At 42.0% G+C, this 18,284-nt stretch overlaps 1 protein-coding gene and 1 pseudogene across 1 annotated transcript in view; one reads left to right on the top strand and one right to left on the bottom strand.

Annotated features, from left to right (window-relative positions):
• The window catches only part of HUNK (hormonally up-regulated Neu-associated kinase), a 111,736-nt gene that overhangs the window by 59,818 nt on the left and 33,634 nt on the right, over nt 1-18,284 (top strand). Inside the window, exon 4 of the mRNA XM_037832600.1 lies at nt 4,734-4,869. Coding sequence (XP_037688528.1) covers nt 4,734-4,869 — 136 coding nt within the window. The remainder of the gene's footprint in view (nt 1-4,733; nt 4,870-18,284) is intronic.
• LOC119531401 lies at nt 9,992-10,950 on the bottom strand (annotated as a pseudogene).

The following is an 18,284-nucleotide window of genomic DNA, read 5'->3' as shown; positions in this document are numbered from 1 at the left end:
TATTGCGGTTGTTTTTATTTGGATTATTTACCTTTAACTTCCTAAAAAAAATAGTGAAAAATATTTTAGCTTAGAAATGCTGATGCTGTAAGCATTAGCTTTGCCAGGTCTTTTTCTAGTTTTCAATGAATGTAGGGTCACAGAAATAAGGGGGGAACACAGTTCACCTTCTCTTTTTAATAGAATCTTGATTCAAGTCCCCTAGACCAATGGTGATTTTGTAAACAGAAGTGCCCACCAGAGGATAATTTAGAAGTCTGTACAAGTTGGAAGAAGATCCAGGAGAGAGTTGGTTTACTGTAGCTGAGGCTCCACAGGAAATTCACTGTGGCTCATGGCCTAGAACGGTTCACTTGTACGTTCGCCTGTATGCTTGCTCTTGACAAAGTCTTACACCTTTTTCACAACCAGATGTCAGACAATGTCTTCTTTAATTCCCCCTCTTCTTTCTTTCCCCACCTCAAATGCAAGTAATTTCTTCCACCTCAATGGCTTGAAAAAGACTGTCTACGTTAGGAGAAAAGAGAAGGATGAATAGAATGTTATGAGCTGACTTTTGTACCCACAAGGACATTTCATTTGGCAAATACTGAAAATCATTTCGGGACTTTCCAAAATATATCATGCAAATGACTTACACTTTGGAATCACAGCCAGCTGCCAACACGCTAACCGAGAAGAGGCTATCCCTGATTCCAGCTGGGTGGTTGATCACCCCTGGTAGGTTTTTATGGGTCCCACCCCTAGAGGGAATAGATTTTGTTTCCAAAGGCTTCTCAAAGACTCCATTCTTAAAAGTTTCTGAGACAATTCAAAGGATTTTCTTTTTATCAAATTGTTTTACTGCTGCCTTTTAGTTGTCCCAGGCCAAATACAGAAGCAGTGAAAGGCGGCTTGTGTTGGAGTGCCTGCAGGATGCCTTTCCCGTTTCCAGGATCTTTGGTGTTAAACAAAGAAGTTTCCCAGTGGGGGGTGAGGAGAGGAGGAAAGGAGATTTTTTTAAGTGCCCTGGCAGTCTGACCTATAACTTCTCTGGAAAATGTGGAGGTGACAGGATCAGAGTTGACTTAGCAGCAGAGATTGTAAGAGAATGTGATCCACCTCCCAGTAAAGATTGGACCAGTTCACTTCCACGGTGGGCCATGGAGACCGAGGCTGGTGGTTCAAGCCAAGTGCAGGACACTTTGATTGAGCATCACAACGATTGGGCGTCACCTGTGATGTTTCCTTCCCTTTGCCTCTTCCTTCTTTTCAGATCATATCTCCAGATGCCCATTTATGAGACTAGAAATGTACCATGGGATAAAAAATGTTGAAAAGCACAGAACTTTTTGTTGGTTAGAAGTTGGCTCAGAAGATCCTGAAAGAACCAACAAACAATAAGCAGCAGATGCACGATGCAGCTCACAGATTGGCTGAATAATAAAGCCTCTTGGAGGAGACCTGTACAGATAGTGAAGAAACAATATACCTAAATTAGAGCACACAGCACACCTTGAGGTGGCTTTTTGGCTACTAGGAACCATTTTATTAAAATGCCTGGGAGTTATCACCTCTTTGATGGGCAACGCTGGGCTGGCACCTAAGCAGGCCTTTCAGCCTGTTGCTATAGAATGGATCCTGATTTGGGGTGGGTGGGTGTGAGAAAGCAGGATTCCCAAAACTGCATAAAGGGGGTTCTGAATTTCCCTTCGTTAGAACTTTCTTTCCTTTTAGCTCCCAATCCTCTCCTGACCACCACCTAAAGCCAGAGCCCTAACCCAGACCTCTAATTGAAAGAGGTAGTAGTTTTCACTCGGGAGGGCAATTGGGAATCCCATTTTGTTTAGCAGAATCTGCACGTGCTTGCCTTTTCAAATGGGATGGGGTGGAGGGAGCAGGAGGTGGTGGAGGGAGGGCCAACCAAAGGCCCAGTGCCTTCTGGGTTTTCTTGCCCCTGGCCTGGGCAGTGGGGAGCATGCATCTGCACTCTTTTTTATAACTTGAAAGCGCTTTTGAACCTTTTCTTTAAAGTAAATTACCTAGTTGTTTTTCAAAGGTTGATTATAGCTATTATCATTTCCTTTTAAGTTTCTCTTTCTTTGAAAGAACTTGATTTAAATAAATCTACTTAAGTCTAAGTCGTGATTCAAATTAAGTAGAATTACCAGGAGTAAGATTTGATTCAGTCAGGATTTTTTCCTTCCAGAAGAAAAAAGAAAAAGAAAACAGTCTGGTATTTGATAGTTTAGCATAATCTTAAAATATAAGAGTCACAACTTAGAACAAGTTTTTTACTTCAAGTATTCCAAAGCACTGTTCACTTGGGCATTTAGCTTAGGCATTCATTTTGCAGCTCTCAGAAAATTGAGTGATAATTGGCTTACGAATTTATCAGATCTAATTGAGGCAGACTTGCGTGGTATCACCAGGAGGCATACTTCTCTCTGGTTTCACAATCTAATTATATGCATATGTGTAAAATTTTAATAATTGCAGTTATGAATGTGAAACGTACTAGCTATTTCTGTACAGTGTACTATAAATTAAGCCCTTTTGGCTAGGTCAACATATTCCATTTAAATGCAGGTTTTTATCTCCTCCATTCCCCAAATGCTTTGCTAATTTATCTTCTTGAAACTACACTTGAGGGAAGGCTCTGTGTCCCCAGTTGCCAATTGCCTGGCAGTGGTGTGTGTGTGCGTGTGCGTGTGTGTGTGTGTTTGTGAAAGACAGAAAGAGGGAGTCTATTCTCTCACCTGACCTCACCTCTTCTGCTAACAAGCACCTCTTTATAGATCCAGGGTCGAAGTTGAGGAAGTAAACTGCATGAAGCAGTGCTTTGCTGTTGAGTAAACGCCACCGAGATGAGAAACAGTCTTTTCCCTTAGTCTCAGAAATCTAGAGATAAATTTTCTGGAGTCTCCTATGAGATTGGGCATCTAACATGACTGTTCATGAAGCTTTCCTTAAAATGTTTCACCAGATAATATCATTCTGATTCTGTGGTGCTCTTTTTGCATTTGAACATAGTCAAACATTTGTTTGTTTCACTGAAATTCCTTTAGGTGGATTTTTAAATTGTAACCACCACCCAATTTAAGCCATGATTTTTTATATGACTTTTCTCCTTATAAAAACGACCCCCCTTTCCTTCTCCCAGGTTAGAGAATTAGCAGGATGGAGTCTGAAAGGGATCAGAGACCTCTGCGGCAACTAAAACCACTCTCGTGTGGTTTCTGTGGCGTTCCCCTGGGCTGGCTGGGCCAGTGGGAATGGAGAGCAGGGGAGGGTGGGGCGGGCGGGGAATGTGGGAAGAGTGAGGCAGCCAAGGAAGAGGAGGTGGAAGGTTAAGTGAAGAAAATAGAGTCATAAAAACACCAAAGAGTTAAGTGTTTGAAAATGAGCATCCACAGTTGGTTCACCAACCTGTTGAAGGTTCAGATTCTTCATCTCAGAACCTGAAGAACTGAATAAGTTTGGGTAATCTTCGGAGCCTTTGGGAGTTCTTGAAGCTGTGCTTGGTTGGGGTTCTATTTTAGAAAAACCGGTTCATTACACAACTTAAACCAAGGAGAAATTTGCAGTCATGTCATCCTGATCTGTGGTATGTGAGTAGCTTCACAAACTCACAGCTCTCCCCTTTTCTGAGCATTCCCGAAGTTTTAATCATAGTCCTGCACTTTGCAGGTGGAGATATGTCAGAGTGAAGGCGAAAATGCAACGATGACGTGAGATATAAATATTGCCCATTGAGAAAGTACAAAGGTTTTGTTCAAGACCGTGGAGCTGGTTTCTCCTGACTGAGTGAGAGTCGTTTGCATGGGGTCATATATTTACATTGAAGTTTAAAAGACGAGCCTTGATCTTAATTCTGAGATCAATAAAGATTGAGGAAAAACAGATGAGGGTATAGCAGTAAAACCTCTCTAATGAGCTGTCAGTTGCAGGAGCTTCAAGATCAAAAATAAACACATATGCATAAAAGACCCAGAGTTACTTTAGATGTACTGGGACTTTTCTCTTACTGGTTGCTTCCTTGATCCAAGAATAAAGCAATGCCATGTGGCCTCTTTAGTCTAGTTTGCATAAAGCCATCTTTCCAGCATCACTTTTCCAGCCAACATTCAGTGTTGTCCAAATTGTTGGGCTTTTTAAATTTTTTATCCTCTTCAAATCACCATATGTGCTGCATGCAGTGGGGAGATTTTCAAGAGATTTGCATGAAATGAAAACATTTAGCTGCAAAAGACAGCTGTCAATGGTGGGATCGCGTGGCACCGATGGTGACACCCATGCCAGCCAGAGAAAATCAGTCTTCCTGAAGCTCCCTCCCATCCTCCACCCCCCCCCCCCAAACTTGGCTGACTCTGCACCCCTCACTTCCTACCTCAGTCCTAGAAAGCAGAGCCTTTCCTCCTCGATGACTCATTTACAAGATCCGATGGAAATCTGTTCTGGTTCAACATACTTTTAGTGCTAGCTGGATTTTACTGTGAGGCCTGATGTAAAATGTTTCCAGCTCAACAAGGAAACCACTGCCTGACAGTCTTACTTCCTTTTGTCTGGAGACTCATATCCAGAGCTTATGGATTGCAGCTGCCACCAAAGTTTTCCTTTTGGATGCTAAATTATGTGTTAGCCTGAGAGAATGTTTCCTTTCTGCTGTCTTTCTTTTTTGTGTGTGTCCCCGCTCCCTCTTCATTTCCCCATACTCTAATTCAGAGCTGGTTTTGGCCTCCTTGTTTTTGCAGACTTTGGCTTGAGCAACTGTGCCGGGATCCTGGGCTACTCCGACCCCTTCAGCACACAGTGTGGCAGCCCCGCCTACGCTGCCCCCGAACTGCTTGCCCGGAAGAAATACGGCCCCAAAATCGATGTCTGGTCCATGTGAGTTATCGAGCTTCAAAAAGTGAATTTTCCCTCTGGCTGTCTCCACTGTCCCTTTCTTATGAAATAATGTCTGAATATTTTATGGGAGTATATAATATTGTAGGCTTAGGAGTATATAAGAAGCGATTCTTTGGGACCTGGCCTTCCATCCTGTCCCTTCCAGTCTTTTCCGTACACCCCGCTGGAGTGCCCTTTACTTGCACATGTCTTTCGTGGGGGGCATGATTCAATCCCCAGCAACCTTCTTTCCTAACTGTCTGGGAACTCATTTAAACTAAATGAAAACCTATGAGAGGGAGAAAGAAAATAAGACTGTGAATGGGGAGCCTGAAAGAGCAAGAGATTTAGAGATGTCATGTAACTGTAGAGACAGGTTAGGGGCTAAAGAATTGGGGGAAATGGAAAGAAAAGTTTGCTACCTGAGATCCTGAAACCCTGAGTCCCTGAGAGCCTGAGACCCTGCAACCCAATGACCTTGAGATCCTAAGATCCTGAGATCCTGAGACCCTGCCCTTGTGGGATCGGACAATGGACAATACTATGTGGTCATCAATTGTCATGGTGGTAAGTCTCAGAGCCTGCGGAATGGGACCCTGTCCTGTCCATGGCTTGCTAAGCAGGCGTCACCTCAAAGTCTAGGACATCTATTAGAAGGAAAGAGCAGTGTGGATAGTTGGAACTCGGGGAGAGTGCCAAGTTGAGGCTCTGACAAGCGTCAGAACACTCCTGGTGATCAGCTTGGGTCTACTTATCCCCTCCTGCTAACTGTGAGTTGGGAGAAAATGATTTGTCCTGCCTGGAAAATACAAAGGGAAATAAAAAGCCCAGGCTTCAAAAGGGAGCATTGTCTGAGGGTCAGTTTGAAGCTTGGACTTTTGTTCCTGCCTGCTCTGCCAAGTCACTTGACCTGAGAGAGGAATTCACATTTATTGACCACACACTCTCCATTTCTCAGTTTCTGAGCTCTGTGATGAAAACAAAGCACCTCCTTCTCAGTGAAGGTTTTTTCACACCCACCTGGTCCGTGGCTACTTGCTCTGTCCTGTCCACTAGCACAGGAGGAGCGAAGATGGCGAGGGAGGCTGCAGGAGGTGCGGCACAGACCGTGATCAGGATGCTGAGCCACTTGGCGGGGGCACAGGGGGGCTTGGATTCTGTCCTAGGAACAGTGGGAGGCCACTGAGAAGTCTAAGAAGGAGGGTAACAGAGTTAGGTTTGGATTTTCAGAAGTTTGCTTAGGCTTCTCTATGGTGAACAAACGTGGGGATTGGCACAGTAGGGAGAGTGACGAGACAGTGACACAGATGCCAAGTACACCTGGCTGGCTGGGATGCAACATGTAAATATGGCTGTTCCCTCTATGGTCAGAAGCCAACATGATGTCTGTGAAGTGGCGACACGTATGGCGGGGGGTTGGGTGTGTGGGCTGTGGACAGCCTTGGTTTGAATCTGGAGTCCGGTCCCCAACAAAAGATATATTCAAAGCTTAATCCACATTCCCATGGGTGTGAGCCCATTTATAAACAGGACTTTTGAAGATTAGGTGTGGCCAAATTGAGTCAGGGTGTGTCTTGATCTGTACAGCTGGAGGCTTTGTAAAGAGAGGAATTTGGGATGCAGTTGGTGTAGGCCACTGGAGGAGACAGAAAGAGACAGAAGCAGAGATCGATTGCCAGAGGCCACCCCCAGAATGCTCCAGACTTCAGGGAAGGCATGGTCTGTGTGTTAGTTTGAAGCTGTTAGGTACCGCAGAAAAGGACATGTTTTTTTGTTTGTTTGTTTGTTTGTTTGTTTTTTGCAATTTTATTGTGATATATTCACATACCTTGCAAACCATCTGAAGTATACAGTCAGTGGTTCACAGTATTATCACATAGTTGTGCATACATTCCTATGAAGCCATGTTCTTTTAATCCGTTCCTGTGGGTGCAGACCTATTGTTGGTGGGACCTTCTGATTAGGTTATTTCAATTAAGATGATGTAACCCAGCCCATTCAAGGTGGGTCTTAATCCCCTTACTGGGGTCCTTTATAAGAGGATAAAGGACACACAGAAAAAGCCCGGAGAGCTCAGAGGAATTCCAGAGAAGCTAAGAGACAAGGACACACCCACAGAAACTGAGAGAGGAAACTACTGAAGCCAGAAGCTGAAAGCAATAAAATGCAGGAGAGAAGGACCAGTGGTTACCAGCCATGTGCCTTCCTATGTGACAGAGGTGTCCCAGATGCCAGTGGCCTTTCTTCAGAGAAGGTATCGTCCTTTTGATGCCTAAATTTACACGTGTTCATGGCCTTAGAACTGTAAATTTGTAAGCTAATAAAGCCCCATTGTAAAAGCCAACTCCTTTCTGGTATACTGCATTTTGGCAGCTTTAGCAAACGAAAACAGCTTGCCAAGAGCTTGCTTTTGGCCTTCTAGCCTCCAAACCATGAGCCAATAAATTCCTGTTGTTTAAGCCAACTAGTTAAAGCAGCCCTGGAAAATGAAAATATGCCCTTTATAGGTGAATCTTCTGATAAGTCAGAGAACCTTTCTGTGCTTCAGTTTCCTTTTCTGCAAAATGGAAGTAGTAATAGTCCCTATTTTGTTGGGTTACTATGAGGGTTCAGTGAAACAATCCAGTAAGTGCTCAATAAATACTAGCTCTTGTTATCCTGCTGCTGCTTACAAAAGCATGCAGCAATAGTCAGGGAGCTGTGAGTCAGAGAACTTTCCAGCACTCTTGTCTCTGTTCTACCTTTTATTCCATACCAGTGGGCCCCTCCTAACGTGGAAAGCATAGGTTATTAGGAGAAAAGTACCCAGAAAAATCCTCTGCTTTCCCGAGGTGGAGGACATCTGAGCTGATGTTTCAGCGTTTCTTTGCTGAGATGTCCAGGACACATCTCTGTTCTTGATGACCTGACCTCTTATTTCCAGAAAGAGTTGTCTGGCCATAGGAGAGTCCTGAAGAGTTCTGTGAGGAAGCAGCAGAATTCTATCTGCTACACTTGTTGTGTGAAGGTGGTGGTTCTTTGTTCATTGATTGATTATTTGATTGATCCATTCAATAAACATATATCATGTACTATATGTCACCTATTGTTATGCAGCAAACCACCCCAAAACTTAGTGGCTTCGAAACAGCAATCACATATGAGCTCATGATTGCATGGAGTGGCAGTTTGTACTGGGCCCAGCTGGATGTTCTGCTGGTTTTGCCTACTCTCATTATTATTATATTATTATTTTTGAATTAAGCAAACTTATTGTAATACATTTTAACTGATTTAAATCCAACACCACAAAGAGAGAATTTGTGGCACCAAAGCTTCCCCTCCTCTATCACACAGATTTAGATTACTATCCAATCTACAGTTAAATTTTCCTAGGCTTTTTTCCATACGTATTTGTGCACTTTATCAACATTAGGCAGAATTCTACTTTTCAGAAAAAAATCGAACTTCAAGCCAACAAATGTCATCAACTCTGCTGGGATACTGTTCAAGAAGAAAATCTACTTTTAGTACTGGTCCTCAAGAAACCAGAGCACTGAAACATTAGATGCTGTGTTACTTACAGAATCAAACCGATTACACATTGACTGAATACTTCTTCAGTGAAACAATGTGCTTAAAATAAGTCAGAACAGTGTTCCAACCACTTGCTTTCAAACCAGGTAGATTTTGTTTAGAAACACTAAAAAAAAAGGTGTTTCATCTATAAATATGGAAGGAACAAAACATCATAGCACCAATCCAGAAAGAATTAAAAAAAAATATTGAGGACAAAAAAAAAAAATACAAAATTTAGTTAGCTTCACTGTTCTCTCAGCTGCTTAAATCCCACAGAATTTGCAAATACAGCGAAAAAATGCCTATTCTTGATAGCCTATGTTTCTTGTTATTTCACATTGACTATTTTGGAATGTCATGTTATGTTTTATGAGTAGCATTCTGTTTCACTGTGGACACCTGAAAACCTGGACAGCTATCATTCTGAGCGGTCACTTCATGTATCCCATCAAGCCATGATGAAAGGACACCATAGAGAACAACAGATGAAGTTAGAGCACCACTACCTGCATCACAAAGTCACAGAACTTTAAATCACAGGATAGAAAAGACATTGAATCTGCTCTGCTCCAAAGCTTTCAGTGTATTATTAATGGACATTAGTGGAAATGGTTCCTAAAGGTTAAAGTGGATAATCCGAGCTGACTTGGCTTACTGAATCCAGTATAACCTTTAAGCTTTATCTCCTGGCTAATAAATTTTGCGATAAACACCATTTATACCACTTAGCAAGTTAGGAAACGCATGGTGCTCATGATAAGCTGATCTCATTTACTGATTTACCAGGGAACATGGCATGGTTTAAGATTTCCATACAGTTCTGCCAATGCACCTAATCTCAAGCTACAGTACTCTAATGTTATTTTTGTCACTATTTGCTGATAAAAAGGAGACCCAATTCACTTGACCTTAAAAGAAAATTGGGACCAGAGTCCATTCTCCTTTCCCTTCTGGGGTGTAAGATTCATACAAACTCACAGTGTAACAGTGAATTGCTTAATTTGGGGGGCTGAGGGGAAGGAACTCTGTGGCAAGGATTACAAATGGAGGGAAGCAATAATATTAAAATAATTCACAAAATGAATAATTGCAATCATTTTCTTAAAAGAACTTGACTTGTAGGTGAAAAAACTGTAATTGCTGTTGCAAAAGACCATCTCTGTGAAGTAGAGGCCAACACCTAATGAGGACAAAAACCTTGTAAATGGGGAATTCTGGATGATACCTGGAGAAACATTCTATGTGTAAACCAAATTGAATTGTTTCCACAAGTGTTGTAAAGTTTCATACGGTAAAAGTGTTTTTCTACATGCACTTCAATTTCACAGCAAGAGTGGCATAGAATACCTAAACACAGAAGAGAGCATTCACAAAAGATGTAATTCCTTGATTCAATAACGCATACAACAATTCAAAGTGATTACACTAGTATGATTACAATGAGGGCTTCCTGTAACTGCACGGTGGTGGTTACGGAAAGCATGGCCCCTGGGATTAATATCTAGAAAGCAGCGTCCACCTTCTATGGGTTCTCTTTCTTTCATTTTTCCTCTATTTTTCTTAATCAACTCAGCTCTTGTTGCTGATTCTTAGCAAAGCTGGTAAAAACAAAGTTGTAATCATTGAACATAGCGCTCTGGCAATCAAGATGTTTAAAACCTTCAATCTTCTGGGGTGAAGAAAGCACTGTGTGGCATTTACAACTCTGATTTACAAACATGGCAGTCATGGATTTTCCTGGCTTGAAGACTTCCACAGCTATCCTGATCAGATCATCATAGGAGGTCTGACTTAAGTTTGCTTCAAAGCTAACATAAGAAAATGCTGGTTCTGGAGTGATGTGAATAGTCCAGTATGTTCCATCTGATTTTATTCCATTCATTGACTACCCACAAGGATTAACAATGAGGCATCAGTGAAAGATGGCAGTAACACCATCTTTCATGTAGAACTGGGCCATAACTGCTGGGTCAAGGTCACTCATCAAAACTTCCAGGTTTTGATCTGGTTGACTGGTTACACAACTTTCTCTGGGAAATTCAGATTATACAAGTACCAACAGCCAGAATCTATCTGTCCCATATAATATGCAGCTCCATTTGGGAAAATTACATTAAGAAACTGTTCCTTCCTGGAAATGCTGGTGTGGGTACCCTGGTTGAGAAGGCTTTATGAAATGCTTATGAATATAAAAGAAGCTTTGCATTGAGTCAAACCCCCTGTGGTCCGTAACAAGCTTCAACAGGGGGGAGCCTGTGCTTTCAGTAAGAGGGTGGTACCACATGTCTTCAAAATGAAACGTCTCTTAGAGACAAACATGCTACTCTCACTGAGTACATAAGCTTCCTTGTCAGTTTTTGTCATACTTATAATTGAACATTGCACATCCTTCAAAAGTATGTCCCACACAGATCTTGAGGTGGTGCAAAAATACACAGGTCCTTGGTGTGCATCGGGCTGCGGCTAGAAGAACCAAAACTCCAGGAGCTTCTCTGTCCCTTCAAAAAAATGTGCAGCTTCCATCACCGTGAGACTAGCGAACCACCAATAACCACAGAAAATCACCCAAATTAAATCTTTTCTTCCACTGCTGCGGATTGTTCCAGCTGTTACTAAAATTCAGATTCTTTTTTTGGGGGGTGGGGGGAAGTCTATAATTTTATACCAACTTTTTTTTTTTTTAAAAAAAGGGTTAATAAGATTTTCCCAGCTTTTTTTGTATGGTGACTGCAAATTGAATGTGAGTCTGTTGGAAATAAGAAGCAGATACACTTCAGTCTCTTGTAGTGCACTGCTTCCCTCTTAACATAGAGTAGAGTGATGGCTAGGTACTGTCACTGGCCATACTGTGTAAGCCCTGGGCTCATTCTCTTGGCTGGATGAAACAACCAAGTATGTCTTCACTGTCAGGTCTGGAGGTTGGTGCGATGTCAGCTGACACGATGGTCACGTATCTGCCATGATCAGTTCATTTACATGAAGACAGAAATGTCTCCAGGAGTAGGAGTGGGCGAGACCCCGTGTACCAGCCCTTTTCAAGCTGCCTCTGTGTCACATGTGCTAATGTCTCGTTGGCCAAAGTCAAGTCACATGGCCAAGCTCAGCCTCAGGAGGAGGAGATCTAGGTACTGCCTCTTTTTTTAAAATTCAGTTTTATTGAGAAATAGTCACATACCATACACTCATCCATGGTGCACAATCAGCTGTTCACAGTACCATCATATAGTTGTGCATTCATCACTGCAATCTATTTTTGAACATTTTCCTTATTCCAGAAAGAATAAAAATAGGAATAAAAAACCATCTCCCCATCCAACCCTATTTTTCATTTAGTTTTTGTCCCCATTTTTCTACTCATCCATCCATACACTGGATAAAGAGAGTGTGGTCCACAAGGTTTTCACAATCACACTGTCACCCCATGTAAGCTACATGGTTATAACAGTTGTTGCAGCTTGATAGTTTCAGGTATTTACTTCTAGCTATTCTAATACACTAAAACCTAAAAAGGGATATCTATGTAGTGTGTAAGAATGCCCAGCAGAGTGGCCTCTCAACTCCATTTGAAATCTCTCAGCCATTGAAACTTTATTTTGTTTCATTTCATTCCCCCTTTTGGTCAAGTTGTTGTCAATCCCACGATGCCAGGTCCAGATTCATCCTGGGAGTCATTTCCTGCATTACCAGGGAGATTTACACCGTGGGAGTCAGGTCCCATGTCGTGGGGAGGGCAGTGAGTTCACCTGCCAAGTTGGCTTAGCTAGAGAGAGAGGTAGGCACCACCTCTGGATGGGACGAGTGGCAAGGGATTGTGGGTTCTTCAGTTATTGAACACACTTAACTACTGTGTAGCATATCTCACCTGTAAATAAATAGGGTATGTCAGATTGTGCAGGGGAAGCACAGTGCAGAGAGCAATGAGGCTGAGCAGCTGGCTTAAGACGGTTTCAGGGGGACGGAGAATCCAACATGATTCGAAGGGATGAGTTGGAGTTTGCCAGAGAGAACTTTCCAGGCAGGGGGAACAGCATATGCAGAGGTGGGGAGGTGCAGAAAATCTGATTGCTGTTGTTCTTAATCTTGTAGAAAACATAAAACTTCAGAGCCTTCTTTAATAGATTAATTTCTCACTGCTCTAGGGTATTGTGTCTGAGATACCGCTTAGGTTTCTGTTTGGTGTCCACACCTGTGTTGGCAGAACTGGAAATAGACAACTCAAAGAGAATTTAATTTAAAAGGCTGCTCAAAAAGCATGAAAATGGAACCAATTTGCTACCTGGGCCAGACCCTGTCTTTATAAAATGTCTTCTCTTTTTATTGCCCTATGATGACAGAATGAAGAGTTCACTTCAAAAATCGAAAGCAACCCCCTCCCCAGGGTTGGACCCTGATAGATGGGGCCTTCCTCCAAGATTTCTGGGGCTTGCTTTGGAAGAAAACCAGCCTGTCATTCGTTCAAGGGAACCTTGGGAAAGAAAGCTCTTCCACCCGACTGGGGTTCCCAGGACCCTCCTCCCTTAGCGAAGCAGGAATTAACAATGTGAACGGGAAATACTGCACTGTTTCTTGGGTTTTCCATTATTTTCAACAGTCTTTATTTTCAAGTCATGAGAAATATCTTAAAAATCTTTCCTTTACCTGACATGACTGAAATATATATATATATATCTGCAATGAACTTTGGGATTTCAGACATGAAAGCAAAAATGTTAATTTTGGTACATCAGATCTTTATTGTTGCTAATTACCTTTTCCTCAGAGTAGCATATATGGTAGTTAAATTTTTTTTTTTTAAGGCAGACATACTTTTTAAATGAAAAGAGTCAAAAATTGACTTTATTTTCAGAAAATTACAATGCTCATTTGAGGATTTTGGTGAATTCCTAAAGGCATAAGAAAACAGAAATTGGGATTCTATCCCCCAAAGGATGGAGAGTCCAACATTTTTTCATCCGAGGTTGTTTTTTGCTCTTGTAGGAGCCCCTGGGGTGGGCGAAGCATTTGGCTAAAGACCAGGTGCTTTGTGGGGAGCTATGCACAGAACTGCACCCCCAGGTTCCCTTCTCAGCCTCACTGAACCTGCACTGAGTTGGTGATGAAAACTCTCTGTCCCCAGTGATGAACCTTTGGGTAGACAAGTTGGCTGAGGGGAGGCATCCTGTTTCTGGCTCTGCTATCCCTTTATGGATGTAGGCGTTTGGGAGGGAGAATGAGAGGATTTCTTCCAGGCTTCAGATTCTGTTTTGTAAAGTACTTACAAATACCATCAGCTACTGGCAGAGATCAAATATAGAAGGATAGTATTTTCTCTCCATCAGACTCCCTCAAAAAATGAAAGCTGGTGGGAGAAGAATGCAAAAAGAAGCCCTCCTGTTCCTTCTGGGCAGTTTAGGGCTTTTGACTTTTAGGAGAGATGCTTCCTTTAGCTTCTGAGATTTTTCACTTACAAAATCCAAGATTTTTTTTTTTCTTTGGCAGCTAGCGTGAGCATTTAAGATAGAAGAGGGGAAAGAGGAAAGGAAAAGGCAGGCAGATCTTAAAATCCTGAAGAAAATAATTTCTTGCTCAGTAAGCACAGGCCATTTGATCTATTCCAAATGGATGGATCTGTTCCCACCATATCTTCAAGACCTTAAATCAGAAGTTGTATTGCAAATTGTTACTGGAAGATGGAAGGATATTGCTTTCGAGGCAGAGAGTTATTTTCAAGTTTTCCAAAGCAAGTTCTTTCTTGAAGAGACAGGCAATAGCAAGATGTGCCAGCTTAGGGTTCTCTCCACTGCCCTGTGCTGTAAGCTGGGCTGTTTTCGGAGCCCCTGCTCCCGCCTCCTGTGAAAACAAGAAACCAGATGCTCCACCTGCCAGCATTGCTCTGACAATCGCTTTGTCCCTCATGTCTTGTTAGATTTACGGGCCCCCTTCTCCAGGGAGTGCTGACACCATCTTTCCACCCTGGGATGGCAGGTGATACCCTAGCTTTTCCTCCAGAGAATATTTTTGGGTAGCAGACTAAATATCAGGGCCTCCATTTGGCTTCTGACTTAATTCTGAAGATTCCACAATTGTATTTCATGGAGCCCCTTTCCTCCTTTGGCCAGCTGCCCTTTGTGTCACTTTTTCTTTCTCTTTTGACATCCGAGTTTTCCACGCTGTCTTCAGGTTTCCTTTTACCCAACAATGACTCACCCTGATTTCTTTCTGCTTGGAAAAATCCTAGTCATATTCGCCATTGCCCAGCCTCCTTACAATCTCTTCCTCTGCTGCTTTAAAACTATCTGTGATTCTCGAGGGTCCCTTGTCTACCACAGGGAACCTAGAAAGCCCCTGGGCCATATTTCAGAAGACACATCTGGAAATTCTGAGCATGTTTTGAAACTCTCACTAATTCTATGGGATTACAGAAGTTTATAAAATGCATTCCACCGTTTCCCCTTGGTATTCCTGACATCCTGCTGAAATGTCAGAGGGACGAGATTTCTCTTTACCCAGATTTTGAACATGTATGCAGACTCTAGGGGAGAGGAATTAAGTTACGCAATCTGGTTTCCCTTTTAAAATCTCCTAGGACTCTATGACTCTTAACATAGGTATCCATTATTATTTGGTGCTAGTGTATCAATATAATTGTGGCTTTTTTTTTTTTTTTTTTACTGTTGTATTTTAAAGTTTAGCAATGAGACAATAAATCCCATTTATTGAGCATTTAACTTCATGCCAGGCACAGCTTTCAGTCCTTTCTGTGGTTTGGCTCAATGGCCCTATCTAGCCTGTGAGTTAAATACTATTACTATCTGCGTTTTATGAATGAAAGACCCAAGGATTCAAGAGCTGGTTAAGAGCTGGGTCCTCTTTAAGTATTTATGACTGTTTTTGTTGATGACAAACTCCCCCATAAGAAATGGCCTTCTGGAGTCAATTTGGTGGTAAAGTAACTGTTTCAGTTTGCTAAAGCTGCTGAAATGCAATATACCAGAAATGGACTGGTTTTTACAGTGGAAGGTTTATTAGTTCTCAGATTTACAGTTCTTAATGTCCAAATTAAGACATCAAGAGGTAGATACCTTCTCTGAGGAGAGGCTGATGGCTTCTGGGTTTCCTCTGTCACATGGAAAGGCACCTGGCTGGCTCTGCAGAACCTTCTCTCCCAGGTTTAGCTTCTGGTTTCAGTGGTTTTCTCCAAAATGTCTTGGGCTTCCATCTCAGCTCCTGTGGGTCCTTGCTCACTTCTCCCAGGGGAAAACTCTGGATTACATATTTTAACTTCTCTCAAATGTCTCTCCCAGCTTCTCTAAGCTCACTCTCCCTGTGAGCTCTCTTAAACACTCCAGTAAAGGGTTAAGACCCACCTTGAATGGGTGGGGTCACATCTCCATGGAAATAATCTAATCAAAAGGTCCCACTCACAATAGATCTGCCCTGTAAGAGTGGATTAAAAGAACATAGTCTTTTATGGGGTACATAACGGATTCACACCAGCATAGTAACCAATTAGAGTTACTATAAAAACTACTTCTTGCCCGTGAGGAGATAGTCCTTGGGGCACCAGGTTCACTGGCACCTTCTGTAGGAAAAGCATCTGTTACCTTTATTTGTGGTTGCAGCCAGATAATGGTGAGAGACAGACTAACTTAATGTGCGGTGACTGTGGTGACAAGAAGGCAAGTAATTGGATGTCTCAAGAACTCCTTGAAGCTGGAAACTTTGACAGGGATTTTAGAGCTGATCCTCTGGCCTGATGTTACACTCCCACAAATGCCTTTGGTTGGGTTCCTGTCCCGTTACTTTAACAACTCACTTCGGCAATTTTATGTCCCCACAGCTGCACCTGGAAGCTCTGTGGCCTCTACAGGGAAAGGGAAATTATAAGGGTCACAGAGCAGTGTTTCTCAAACTTGAATATTGTACACTGAAATTAAAAAAAAAAAAAAAAAATTGTAGTAAAATTTAAAAATTTGCCATTTTAACCATTTTTAAGTGTACAGTTCAGTGGCGGTAATTACATTCTCAATGGTGTGCAGCCATCACTGCTATCGATTTCCAAAACTTTTTGATTATCCCAAACAGAAACTCTGTACCCATTAAGCAACCACTCTCCCTTCTAGCTCCTGGCAACTGCTAATCTACTTTCTATCTCCATGAATTTACTTCTTCTAGATATTTCATGTAAGTGGAGCCATACAATATTTGTCCTTTTGTGTCTGGCTTCTTTTACTCGGCACAGTGTTTTCAAGGTCCATGTATCAGAATTTCATTCCTTTTTATGACAGAAGAATATTCCATTGTATGGATAGTCCACATTCTGTTTATCCACTCATCTGTTGATGGACACTTGAGTTGTTTCCTCCTTTTGGGAACAATGGAAGTGATATTTTTTTGGCAAAAATTATGTGTTGGTAATGCTGCTGTGATCAATTTTTAAAAGTATGTGTTAGAGCCCCTGTTTTCACTTCTCTTAGCAGTGAAGTACACTTTCCTTTTAAAGGAAGCACATGCTCTATAACCTCTCATGTTGACATAGGTTATTTCTATTTAAATATTACTTAAATGTGCCCAAACCTAAAATTAAACTCCTTTTATTTTTGGCTCTTGTGCAATTAAAAACTGTAGCAAATTTACAAGTTAAATATAACCAAAACTGAAAAACAACCCAAATATTCAAATTAGCAGCATTAATTTAAGGTGATGGCTAATGCTGTGCAGGAACTAAATTTCTCTACATGATATGAGCCTGGTTCTCGTGGCTGGGAACAGGTTCTTTGAGCTTATTGGCCCTGAGTCCTGAGATGACGTAAATCTCCCACAATTTTCCCTTTCCCAGTGATTCTCAAACTTGAGCCTGCATCAGAATCCCCTGGAAGGCTTGTTAAAACACACGTTACTGGGCCCCACCCCTAGTTCCTGATTCAGTAAGTCTGGGGCAGGGCCCAGGAGTCTGCATTTCTAACAAGTGCTCAGGTAGTGCTAGTGCTACTGGCAGACCACACTTGAGAATCACTGCACTATTCTGATCACTGGGAAACCTTCTATTCCACAAATATAAATGGAGAAGCATCATTGACAAATTAAAGTTCCCTCTGCTTTTTTCTTGTTAGCCTATGTCAATGGAAGTGATATTTTTTGGCAAAAATTATGTGTTGGTAAACATAAATGTAACAGCAGGCACTGAAGTTGAGCGTGTGTAGAACGGAGAGTGTACTTGGTTACATGGCGGCCAGCTGGAGACTGCAATTATGCTTTGTAACACCTTTTAGTCTATCATCAAAAAGAAAATAAAAATTAGAGCTGTGGACCCCCAGAGAATACATCCTTGTATTATAAAGCATCTGCAGAAAAATAAAATGATATTGTGTAACTACCAGGCCATTCGACTTTAGGTTTGAATGTTAGATCCAAGATTAAGGCACACACGGAAGGTAATAGGGACAGAATCTAATTTTTTTTTTTTTAAAGTTTTTGCCCTTCAGCCTAATTCATTCCAATTCTGTTTATGTAGCATGAAAACTTGTTTAAAACTTACTAATTACATGAACGTGCTGGTAGATATTCAGGGAGGAACACCGGGTTGTTGAAGGGACTCCATACTGTGTCATATAAAGAACAGGCAAAGGGTCTGGGGGGAGCCCCACCCAGAGGATAGGAAGGGCCTGATCCCAGTTTTCAAATATGTGGAGTGCTGACCGTGTGGAGAGGCCAGTTTTGTTGCCCATCCATTGGGTGGAAGACGTAGGCTTTCGCTTGGCGTTGGGAAGCCCTTCCTCATGGATAGAGTTGCCCCAAGTGGAATCACTGGGGCTCTTCCCTGGTTCCCAAACAACTCCTTTGTAGAATATGCCAGGGGCTTTCACCCACAAAAGTCG

This window comes from Choloepus didactylus, chromosome 1, assembly GCF_015220235.1.
Source record: "Choloepus didactylus isolate mChoDid1 chromosome 1, mChoDid1.pri, whole genome shotgun sequence".
In the NCBI taxonomy this organism is placed as follows: domain Eukaryota; kingdom Metazoa; phylum Chordata; class Mammalia; order Pilosa; family Megalonychidae; genus Choloepus; species Choloepus didactylus.
The sequence above is the reverse complement of the archived record's forward strand: the minus strand, read 5'-3'. Positions and strand labels throughout refer to the sequence as shown.